This window comes from Triplophysa dalaica, chromosome 4 (genome assembly GCF_015846415.1).
Source record: "Triplophysa dalaica isolate WHDGS20190420 chromosome 4, ASM1584641v1, whole genome shotgun sequence".
NCBI lineage: Eukaryota > Metazoa > Chordata > Actinopteri > Cypriniformes > Nemacheilidae > Triplophysa > Triplophysa dalaica.
The window spans coordinates 5,578,482-5,590,923 of NC_079545.1; the positions used below are offsets into that span (position 1 = coordinate 5,578,482).

General features: G+C 37.9%; 1 protein-coding gene across 1 annotated transcript; it reads left to right on the top strand.

Annotated features, from left to right (window-relative positions):
- The first annotated feature begins 577 nt into the window (after positions 1–577).
- Positions 578–10,200, top strand: alg9 (ALG9 alpha-1,2-mannosyltransferase). The gene is made up of 15 exons (XM_056747189.1): positions 578–750; positions 1,434–1,569; positions 2,750–2,884; positions 2,990–3,060; positions 3,126–3,214; positions 3,425–3,560; positions 3,698–3,785; positions 5,404–5,509; positions 5,949–6,071; positions 6,191–6,345; positions 6,730–6,859; positions 7,020–7,167; positions 7,276–7,405; positions 8,799–8,929; positions 9,378–10,200. The coding sequence occupies exons 1-15, from the start codon at positions 578–580 to the stop codon at positions 9,499–9,501; spliced, it is 1,875 nt and encodes a 624-aa protein (XP_056603167.1). The 3' UTR covers positions 9,502–10,200.
- The last annotated feature ends 2,242 nt before the right edge of the window (positions 10,201–12,442 follow it).

Genomic DNA, 12,442 nt, shown 5'->3' on the forward strand with positions numbered 1-12,442 from the left:
TTGGCACTTGCAGAATGTTCAGTCTGCTTTTTTATGTTAGTAAAGGTGAATATGGAGGCTGTCACGGAAAATAAATGTGTTCAAAGGACATCAAATGTTTCTTCATCTCTCCGTGATCTTTTTCTAGGACTTGATAGCCCGTCTCCTTTCATTTGTGCAAAATGTTTCTCTTTGTGTAAACATATTTATTGTAAATTGAAACTGAACATCAAATGTGCGTGAACCGTTATGTTTCCCTTAATGCAACCGTACAATAGTTTCCATGATGGGTTTAAAATAACTAGCAGAAACCAACTTGTCTAGTTTAGGAATGCTTTGTGTACAATCCCAGGGCATTTAGTGAAACATTTTCTCAAATTAAAACAAAGTGGCATAAATGTGAATTTATGTGAATTTGAATTAAGCAAATAAATATAATAAATAAATGAGCCACAGAACCTATCAATGTACAGCGCAACAGTGTTTTCCATAAGGGTAATGTTATCATTTTCACTATTTAAATAGGATAACTAGATGAGGGTAATTTAGCACAGCTCGCTCTGGCTCTCCATTGTCTACTGTGGCTGCGCTCAGTGTAATGACGCCACGCGCCGCCAGTAGAAACATGGCGACGAAGGGACTCCGTCAGCGTAACAGAAGGGGAAGCAAACAAGATTCCAATAACGTAAACAATACACCCAGCACTGACAACCGAGCAGCAAAAGACGAAAAATGTACTGAGGACAAGTCGTCTGCTGACCAACGAAATGAGTAAGTAGCCAGTCCAGCTCACTCGCTATATGAATGCGATGACAGCTCGCTGCTAGCTCGGTAACGCCAGGTTGTCTTGATAAACGATAAATGACTAGAACAACATCAATACGGTTAACTTAGTCAATAGGCGTTCGAAACGAAGAAAACACGAATGTAACGTTACTATATCCCGCCAGTCGTCTTCATATATATATTTTCTTGTGATGCCTGTCGTTACATTGTACACGTCAGTTCATTCATCCGTTAGGGGCATATTTACCGGTCTCTAGTTAAACGTTGATAACAATGACATGAGATATGTGCTCAAGCTACAGTGCTTTCTTTCAGTATTACTGTATACTCTGTTTTAAAGTGCATGCATACTATTTTGTGACCGTAGGTAATGCAATATTTCTCGTGGAGTGTCTAAACAGAGTGTCGACTGTGCCCATGTCCAATATTGTAAAGCTTCCTAGATAAATACAATTGCAGTGTTGACATTGTTCTCATGTTCAATAGAACGTCACACAGTTCTGCTTTGTATTTCTATAAAGTATCCACTTACATTTTTTTTATTCATTTGAGACTGAAAACAGATGAACACTTTTACTTTGTTTCATCATGTGCTCGGTCCCCCCTTTGCTTATTAGTTGGTTCCAAGATAAGCACATTACCTCCTATAACCCATTTCTCCATTCCAGGTCATCCAGTAAGGCAGGGCAGGTGTGGGCTCCTGAGGGTTCCACAGCCTTCAAGTGTCTGGTTTCAGCCCGCTTATGTGCTGCGTTACTCAGTAACATCTCTGACTGTGATGAAACCTACAATTACTGGGAGCCAGTGAGTTGCATCTTTTCATGGTTCACTCTTTAGTTTTTATATGTGGCAGCGGCACTGATATGAAGAAGTCATGTTTTTTAGCTTGGTTCTTTATTAGTTAGATATAGGTCGTATTGTCACCTGATTCAACAAATTTAAAATATACTTAAAAATGTAATTTAAAGACCTCACACCTCTGTCATTCCCATGTACAGTATCTTTTTTATATTTTATTATACCTTTTCATGTGACAACACTGAAGAAATGAAACTTTGTTACATGTAAAGTAGTGAGTATACAGCTTGTAAAACACTGTCAATTTGCTTTCCCCTCAAAATAACTCAACACACAGCCATTAAGGTCTAAACCGCTGGCAACAAAAAAGCAGTGAAAATGTCCCTCCCCGGTGTCATTTTATTCTTTGGTGTTACAAGGTCTCAGGTGTGAATAGGAAGCAGGTGTGTTAAATTTGGTGTTATCGCTCTCACTCTCTCATACTGGTCACTGGAAGTTCAACATGGCACCTCATGGGAAAGAACTCTCTGAGGATCTGAAAAAATAATAGTCGCTCTACATAAAGATGGCCTATGCTATAAGAAGATTGTCAAGACCCTGGAACTGAGGTGCAGCATGGTGGCTAAGACCATACAGCGGTTTAACAGGACGGATTCCCCTCAGACCAAGCCTCGCCATGGTCGACCAAAGAAGTTGAGTGCACATGCTCAGCGTCATATCCAGAGGTTGTCTTTGGGAAATAGACGTATGAGTGCTGCCAGCATTGCTGCAGAGGTTGAAGGGGTGGGGGGTCAGCCTGTCAGTGCTCAGACCATACACCGCACACTGCATCAAATTGGTCTGCATGGCTGTCGTCCCAGAAGGAAACCTCTTCTAAAGATGATGCACAAGAAAGCCTGCAAACAGTTTGTTGAAGACAAACAGACTAAGGACATGGATTACTGGAACCATGGCCTGTGGTCTGATGTGACCAAGATAAACTTATTTGGTTCAGATGGTAATTTCCCAAAGAAGAGAAGGGCACATAGGAAAACAGAACATATGTCAGTACAGGAAAATAACAGTTTCTCAACCATTTAATTGCTTTTTCATTACTTGGACACAAAGCTGAAACACATTCATACATTTCATGGATTTGCTTGGTTTTTAAAAACAAACCTCATTATTTTGTGATTTTGTATACCAGACTCACTTCCTGTTGTACGGAACAGGGATGCAGACATGGGAATATTCTCCAGCCTATGCGATCCGTTCGTATGCATATCTCTGGCTCCATGCACTTCCTGCCTGTTTCCATGCCAAAATATTACAAACCAACAAGGTAAACTGAACTGTGATTTTGTTGAGGAATCTCAATGTTTAAATTTATTAATTATTAAGTAATTACTAAAGACAAATATAAAATAAGTTCTCTCTTCTAATTTAGGTCCTTGTGTTTTACTTCCTGCGCTGCATGTTAGCATTCACCTGTTGTGTGTGTGAGCTCTACTTCTACAAGTAAGTGCAGCATGTTACGTGTACAGTGCGTGTGTGCGTGCTCTAATCTTGTGGATGTCATGCAGGGCCGTGTGTAAGAAGTTTGGCCTGCATGTGGGACGTCTTCTGTTGGCTTTCCTTGTATTGAGTGCAGGAATGTTCTGTTCTTCTGCAGGTGAGTCACAACTTGGAGTGTTTTTATCAATTATTTTGTAGTCAAGGCTTTTGAGAGTAAATAAAAAGTATCTATACAAACTTTGTCTTGTTCAACTTTTATGTAAAACTTTATTATTCGCATGGTAGAAAATAGATCTATGTCATGTTGTTTTCTTCATTGACGTAACTGTTGGTCTCCAGTCTGATTTCTATGTGGTTTCATATGCAGCTTTCCTGCCTAGTACCTTTTGTATGTACAGCACAGTGGTAGCTATGACTGGCTGGTTCCAGGGGCGCCCCAGTCTGGCTGTACTGGGTATTGCAGCGGGGGCTATAGTGGGCTGGCCGTTCAGTGGTCTTCTGGGGTAAGTCAATGTTTATCATTTTATACGCTATAATTAATATATCAGATGAAACCTTTCATAAATGTGTACAAAAATAAAATGGAAAGGCCACAAGAATAGTTCTTATTAGTTATCAGATGACTTGTCTGTTTTTCCAGCATTCCTATCGCCTTTGACCTGCTGTTTTTGAAGAAAAAGTGGAAAGATTTTATCCTATGGACCCTGGTGGCATTGCTGCTCTTTCTGGTTAGGAAATTTCCATTTGTCATTTGATTTATTAATTTTGAGATCTTTTGGTCTGACTTAAAGGGGTCATATGGTGCGATTAGGTCTTTTTCTGTGTCTTTGGTGTGTTATAAGTTGCCCATGCATGCATTAGACATGATAAAATAAAAAATGTAAGTGTCGGAAACAAAAGATGCATTCTATCTAAAAGCAAATGCTGCTTACTGCTTATATGCCAGTAAGGTGGGCGTACCTGTCATTATAATTGCTCTGGAACCTGATGTTCCAAATACTGTAAGTGGCATAACATTTCCGTCACACGCACTGCCTAACTGGCCAATCATAGCACACCTCGCTTTTCAGAGCTATGAGCTTTGTAAAAAATATGTGCGTTTCAGAGAGGCGGGGCAAAGAGGATAGACAAACATACACGTTGTGGAAAATACAGCGTTTTTTAACCTTAAAGGCCACGTTCCCCGCGATGGCATTTTTCAACCTTTAGTTAGCGTGTAATGTTGCTGTTAGAGCATAAACAATACCCGCAAAATTATAAAGCTCAAAGTTCAGTCACAAGCGAGGTATTGTCTTTAACAGAATTTATTTACAAGTACTACAGAAATCGGCCAGAATCGGACTACAGCCCTCTAATTCCCGGGTATGTGATGTCACTATTCCGAGTGCTTTAAATAACCTCTGCCCAAAGAAATACGTAAAATATGGGCGAGGCCTTCCTCAGAGAAGTGTAAGAGCCACTGGAGTAGTGTTTGGTCATCAGAGATTGTAAACATTTGACTGAGCTATGCGCTTAACTACTTTATCTTTCATCACAGTCCTACAGCTGGAAATAAGAATTCATCTACACAGATTCTAAGATAACCGACGGTCAAATAACAGCTTCAATGACTTAAACATCGGCTGTGAAAGCTGTTCTGTATAAGACAATGATATTGTGTGTGTGCGCTTATTTCTTAAACACTTCTATTAAACATCTTTTGAAGTTAATATAACCAGTCTGACCCCATTCGGGCCAGCGTAATTTCCCTTGCCATGGTAGGCAAAAAATTGTGATCTCCAACAAATATTGACGTTTGCACATGCACTAGCAGACCTCCGTTACACATCTGCATGTTTTTAACTGATAAAGTGAAGTTGATGCCATTGTCAATGTTTATTGCTCAAAGCCAAAGTTTATGAATACACTTGCACTGAGAGGGGCACCGACCAATCACAAAAGCCTGAGAAGCAGAAGCTCGCTGATATGGTATGGATGGGACATCTTCCTACATTCAAAGCGGGGAACCAATCACGACAGACCGGATCAGCTTTACCGATCCGAACATTTAGGATGGAGGGAATGTATATAGACCAGAAGAAATCCAGTTGTTTTGTTAAAAGAGGGACATCGACTTTAAATATGTGAAATATAAAGCGTTTTTTTTTTCAATTAGAAACATGAACATCCATTGTTAAACACCCAAAAAAATACCCAGTGCCTCAAAAACAGCAATACTGGCTTCTTTAAATCGTGTATACACATTGCATTTCATCTCAAACAAACGATAAAATTTGATTTTGCCGTGTCATATGACCCTTTTAAGAAATTGCACTTCATCATGATTGTTATCCATGTTTCATGCAGGTTCCTGTTGTTGTGGTAGACAGCTACTACTATGGGAAGCTGGTGATTGCTCCTCTGAATATAATACTGTATAATGTGTTCACCCCTCATGGGCCGGATCTCTATGGTAGGTTTTAAACACAGTTACTTGTTACTCTAAAGCGAAAAAGTAATTATTAGTATGAATAGTAGAATAAAATGTTTTGTGCAAGTAGATAAAATATTGTGTCTCCTTCATTATCTCGGATTCAAAACAGTTAAGCTTATAATAATGGTTTACAAGTTGAGCTGTTGGATACGATTTCACAGGAGATTGTTAGACCTTAACCCAAGCTTTATCTTAACCTTAAGCTAATGTAAAGGAACCTGGAATTTTATGTTTAAAACAGAGATGGGGACAATGAGGCAATGTTAGGTATTGCATCTTTCATTTGAATAGGGTGTATTCTTATTTGTCATGCAAACTAGCAATTTTAATATTTAGTAGGATTTCTCTAAATGCTGTGAGATAAAAACAATAATGCTTAATGCCTTTTCATTAGTAGATTTCTCTGTTTCTCTGACAGGCACAGAGCCATGGCATTATTATTTTGTAAACGGTTTCCTGAATTTCAATATTGTATTTGCCTTGGCTCTGTTTTCTCTTCCTCTCACTGCGCTTATGGAGGCACTGCTGCAGAGATTCAATGGTATGAATAGCAAATGTTTTATATTGTTTATGCATTACACAAGCCATAAAGTCGCCTTCTCCCTCAAAAAATATTAGGAAATCACTATAAATCATTTTTTTTCTGGTCACATTTTGCAGTACAGAACCTCGGTCGACCATACTGGTTAACCATGTCACCAATGTACCTGTGGATGCTGGTGTTTTTTACTCGGCCACATAAAGAGGAGCGCTTTCTGTTTCCTATATATCCTCTCATCTGTCTGTGTGGAGCTGTGGCGCTCTCTTCGCTTCAGGTTAGAATTCCTTTCTTAATGTACCTATGAAATTTAAATACAATACGTTGTGTTGCCTTATTACTTGGAATAAATATTTTTTATTATTGAAACTGTAATAACTTTGTTTTCCTTTAATTTTGCTCAGTGCTGGTTTCTGAATGTTTTTAAACAATTGTCAAATAGATATGAAGGCACTGGTTTAGCAAAGCTGTTGTTTAACATTCGTTCTGGTATTAGGCAATCCCAACAATTTTTTTCCTCATTAAAATCCTGTTTTACTCAGAAATACAAATGTTCAAATTATGTATGTAAAAATATTCATGTTGAAATTATACGTGAATACGATTTATATGCGATATATAATATATATTGTTTTGTCTTTGCTTGTGTTTCTCCTTGTAGAAGTGCTATCACTTCATATTCCAACGCTATCGTCTGGAGCACTACACCATCTCCTCTAACTGGCTGGCTCTTGGCTCTGTGATTCTGTTTGGAGTGCTCTCACTGTCCCGTTCTGTGGCTCTCTTCAGAGGTACCGACAAAACGTATTCACTTGCACACAAAATCACCAATCCAGAGAACCATTTAGTTAGAGAAGTTCCTCAAAATTTGTCATTAGCAGTACTATTTATTTTAAGAAGTTAATAAATATCACTTACAGTGTCTCACATGGGGTTGCTCTATGTTTTTAGGCTATCATGCACCTCTGGATTTGTATCCGGAGTTTCACCGCATTGCTAAAGACCCCACAATCCACACGGTTCCAGATGGCAGACTGGTCAACGTTTGTGTGGGCAAAGAGTGGTACAGATTCCCCAGCAGTTTCCTGCTGCCTAACAAGTGAGCCTGCACCCTGGTTATAAACTTAAAGGCTCTTCACATAAATGTAATGTAAATATGTGATATTTACATTGCTAACCTTTATGCATTCATCACTCTTTCGAACAGCTGGCATTTACAGTTTATCCAGTCAGAGTTCAGAGGCCAGCTGCCGAAGCCATATGCCAGCAGGCCTGATGCCACTTGGATACTCCCAGCAGACATGAACGATGAGAACCTTGAGGAACCTTCACGATATGTGAGTGTCAGGTTTTAGATAAAGTAATCGAATTGTCTAGAAGGACCATGTTATTTCAGTTTAATAGTACCTGCTTGCTTTCAATTGTGTGTGTGCAGTAGAGGTGTTGTTCTTATTCATTTTCATTATAGGCATTACAGGAGACTTTTCAAAGAAATTATCTGAGACGTGAACCAAAACACCCAAATTTAAGAATATTTCAAAACTCTTAAAAAGACAAAGTTTAGAAGGCTATACCTCAACTACCTCAAATATTGCCCTTAATGTTTTTTCTTTGTGTGATTATAATGTATATTGTATGCTTTACAAACATCCCACAATACTGAATGGGGGGACTTGAATTTTCCAAAGAATAGTTTTCAAGGGTAGCACTTCAGTTAAAAATGTGAAAGATCTCCATCTTTTATCTGTGTGACCCTCCAAATACTATGCAAATTTCATATATTGTGGGATTTGCTGCATCTGTCATTTAACTTTCCTCCAGTGAATCTCGGCCACTTCCGCCACTGAGTTTATAGCTAGAAAACTTGAATGTTATACAGGCAGTCTCTGCTAGCTTGCAATGACACCGTAGCCCTGCTTGCCTGAAATTCATTTGAATTGTTTCCATGGTAACAGCGACTTCTCTTATTGGTGGATCTTTCTTCAGGATGGATGGTGGTGAAGTACTTCACATGGAATTCATCAATTAAATTAAATTTTGAAAAAACCTGACTTTATTATATTATATAGCTAAAATTATACATGTTGTAATGAGCCTTTATTTCCAGAAGCAGTGAAAACAAGCACGTTTTTACGTTTTATTTATATATTTTTTAAATAGCTAATATTGTGCACATTTTTTTTACTGTACCATTATTATTTAAATCCTGCAGCTGCAAATGTCAAATTGTAATCATTTGTAATAAAATAATAAGATGAATTGTAATAAAACACATTCATCCCAGATAACCTGCAAATGTTTTGGGGTTGTAAAAACATTCGGTATATCAGTAAAATCTAAATTTTCTGTACATTTTATTTTGTTGCTAAAACCAGTGTGGTACATATTTGCATAAAAAATTGTAAAAAGATAATTCATTTAAATATAATTTCTATTTATGCATTTGCACGAAGTTTTTCCCAACCCTGGTCCTCGGGACAAACCTTCCAGAATGTTTTAGTTCTCTCCCTATCTGAAACACCTGATTGATGAGTTGAACCAGGTGTTTCATATATGGAGAGATCTAAAACATTCTTGAAGGTGTTCCCCGAGGACCAGGGTTTGGAAACACTGGACTAGACAACAGTGTTTCTTATCTGAACTTTTTGATTGACCTTTGCATATATCAGTGTTATTAACACCTCTATGTGATAGCATTTTCAAATGTAATTTGTGTTTTCTGTCTCACAGGTAGAATTAAAACAGTGCCATTATCTGGTAGATCTGGCACAAGACGTAGAAACCCCTCGCGAACCAAAATATGCCGCTAACAAAGAAGAGTGGAGTGTAATTGCTGACAAGCCTTTTCTAGACACTACCAGGCAAGTATACATCTGTGGATATGTTTGAAACCGTTTTATAAACATGCTTTGTTTCTTTTTGGATACTTGAAAGTGAACTCATTTTGCTGAGGTTTATTTGCATTCATACCTGTGACATCATTGTGAAAGCTTATCAGAAATTGTGATGCAGGATATTTTCTCATCCTAATTTGGATAATCCTTGAAATTAATTATTAAACATCAGTAATGTTTTTTTTTCATCTTAAAAGTTATGAACATTTATATAATACAGCCATATAACAATAATTTACTCTAAAAAACATTAGTTTTCTGAGGGAACTGATGATTCCACAAAGCTTATTCTTAGGAATTTAACAAACTAAATTGCTTTATTATCATTCTTCTAAAACCACTTCAAGCTTGTGACCTTATGTGAAATGGTGTTCTTGATCCTGTTGGTGTTCCTCTTTTGTGTTTCCCCACACAGGTCCTCCAGATTCTTCAGGGCCTTTTTTATCCCGTTTCTGTCTGAGCAATACACCAACTACAGCAGATATGTCATCCTGAAACCACGACGACCCAAACACACCCGAAAAAGGACTCAACTGTGACGTGCAGATCCTCACCATCTCATTCTCTCCTGTAGTGCTTGATCATAAAGCCCTTAAATATTCCTCATCACAAACTCTGTGCATACATGTGTATGCTTGTGGGTGTGTGTGTAAGAATGTACCCATGCCAGAGTTTATTTTTCGACCAAGTGGGCTGTTTCAACCTGTTTTTATACATCTGCTGCGTGCTTCCCATCCTCGGACAGTTCCAGCACAGAGCATGGATGCCTTACCTATTTTACCAGTAGTGACCCGATCACCTCCGCTCCATTCCATTCCATCCCATGCCTTCTCTTTTCCTTTTTTCTGTATAGCTTAACACAAATGCCTGCTTGGGCTTCTTTGCATCCTTCTAAAAGAAGAGTTCTTTTAAACAACCCTCACATGTGAAATCTCTCATCTGATCTGGGACGTTGAACTGTACTCCATGAATGCAGGCCCAAACCAGATCTCATGTTGCATCATTTGTCAGATATTCATCTGTAGGCATGAACTTTATTGGTCCTGTCGAAGGTCCAGCTGTGGCATCTCAGGACGAAAAATGCACCAAAAAAACTTTTCTCTGTTTTGTAAAAGTGGACATTGTGAGGTTGCAGAGCAGGACGGTTGAGTGTTTACATTCCAAATCATGTTTGTCATATTGATCATATCAGTGTTAACTGTGATCGAATCAAATAAAAGAAGGCTGATTTAAATGTACCATTTCAGAGAGTTTATTTCAGAAATAGATTTATAATATCAGTTGTCTTTATAAAGGGTTGGGAAGGAAATTGGAGATGTAGGAAAGTAGTACAAATGTCCTTGACTTTTCAAAATTATATCTGCTATGATGTGGTATACAAGCTATTTATTGCTCTTTTGTATAAATGTGTATAGAGTAAAATTTGCCCACAAGGTAGATAATATTAGTCTAAAAGTTAAAAGATGCAAATTTTTGTAATATGTGTGTTTTTAAAGTAAGGTGATAAAGCTCTAGTCTCTATAGAAATCAGATTTATCACCGAACAGCATCACTTCGAAACATGCATCATTTACCCTGAGTGTCATAGTTGGTTCTGTTGGAGAAAAGTTATGTATTCTATGCCTGATAGGTGGTGGTTGTATGTAAACATGCTCGAATGGCAATGAATGTGTGGCTTGTGGGATTATTGAGATGTCTACAGTGACGACATATTAAGCCCCACAACACTACAGGGAACTCTGATCCTATTTTAAATCCTGCCTTTGACGCTGTAGCCTGTGACGCAGAAAACCCTTTGAAACATAGATGAGACATACTTTTCCACGCACTGCAAAGTAATTAAGCAGTAAGTGGAGCAAAAATCCAGACCAACCAATGTTAAAAAGGTTTAGATTCTCGAATCCATCCATTAAAGGAAAAGTTCACCCAGTAATAAAAATTCTGTCATCATTTATTCACCTTCGAGTGATTCCAAGTCTGTATACAGTTCTTTGTTCTGATGAACACAGAGAAAGATATTTGGATTAACGCTTGAGACTTGCACCCCATTGACTACCATAGTTGGAAAAATTACTTTATATATTCTTTTGTTCTGTTGAATTAACCTAACCGAAGATGTTTTGAATAATGTAGGACAGCAAACAGTTCTGGGGCTCTTTTGACATTGGGATTTTCTTACTATGGTGTCCAAGAACTGTTACATGCATTCATTCATCCGAATATCTTTTTCTTGTGTTCATTTGTCAAATCTGTACATGTTTGGAACAACTAGAGAGTGAGTAATTCAAGAGAGAGTTTTCATGTTTGAGTGAACTATCCCTTTAAAACCAACCCTTGGTAGGTTGATGTTTGGCTTTTAACTTTCAAGCCATTGTATTGATAAAAGCCAGCATTTATCCTGTAGGACTGTTAAACTATTGGACCCTCGTTTTGGATTTCGCTTATTTTTAAGGCAGACATAGAAGTAATATATCACATCTACAGTATTTCATATTTGTGGATAGTTAGCAATGCCCTCTACTTAAATCAAACTGCATATACATTTCCTACATTCCTGTATATGACGCATGTAACCTCTATTAGACAAGGCACTGGCATTCAAAAGCCAATGTCTACTTCCCTCTTTATGTGCAAGTCCACATGTAGGTCAATGATCCACTATTTGCAAAGCCACAGAGATGATGAAAGTAGGTAAGTGTATTGTCCCGCTATCTGCTTCGCCGTGCTGGAAGGATCAGACACCTGTCACTTTGTGTCAGCAGATGACACAAAACAAACAACACAGGAATTATAAGAGTTAAAAAGAGTAAGCCTGCTTTTATGCAGTATATTAATAGGGCCCTGCGTATGGCTGTCTATACTGTCTCACTACAGACATGCTTGATTGTAAAGCTGTGAAATGTTGCTGAAAATGCTTCATGGCATGAAGATGGTCTTGCTATCCAGATGTCCATTATGCTGATCTTGTTTGGTGTCACCTACCTTTTGCCAAACCTGTTCAACAAAACAAGCTTTATTTCAATTCACTTTAATAGGGCATCAGTTCAGTGCAGTCATTGGTTATGTGAAGTCCATCCTATTTCAAAACATGAACGAACAAAAGCAGGCTTAGTATGAATAATGGATGTTATGATTGAAAACAAATTAGCAACTGAATGAAAAGCAGATGGGTCGGACAGGTCTATGTAATAACACAACATACCCTGTGCATTTTAAATAATGATTTTACCAGTTCCATATTTCCCCTAGAATTGATTTAGCTATTGTGTGTGTTTCCTAAATGTAGAGCGATTTTTTCGTTTATGAATTACCTTCACAGTCCGTTTTTAAAATATGATACATCTTTTAAATTGCAATGTTTTTATTTAAACTTCATTTTGTGATGTTACATTTCCTAAAAATGTACACATTAATCCACTTGTCACCACTGCTGTCTCGTGTGTGTTGCAGCTCGAGAGCGCAGTTTCTCAAAGCAGCTGT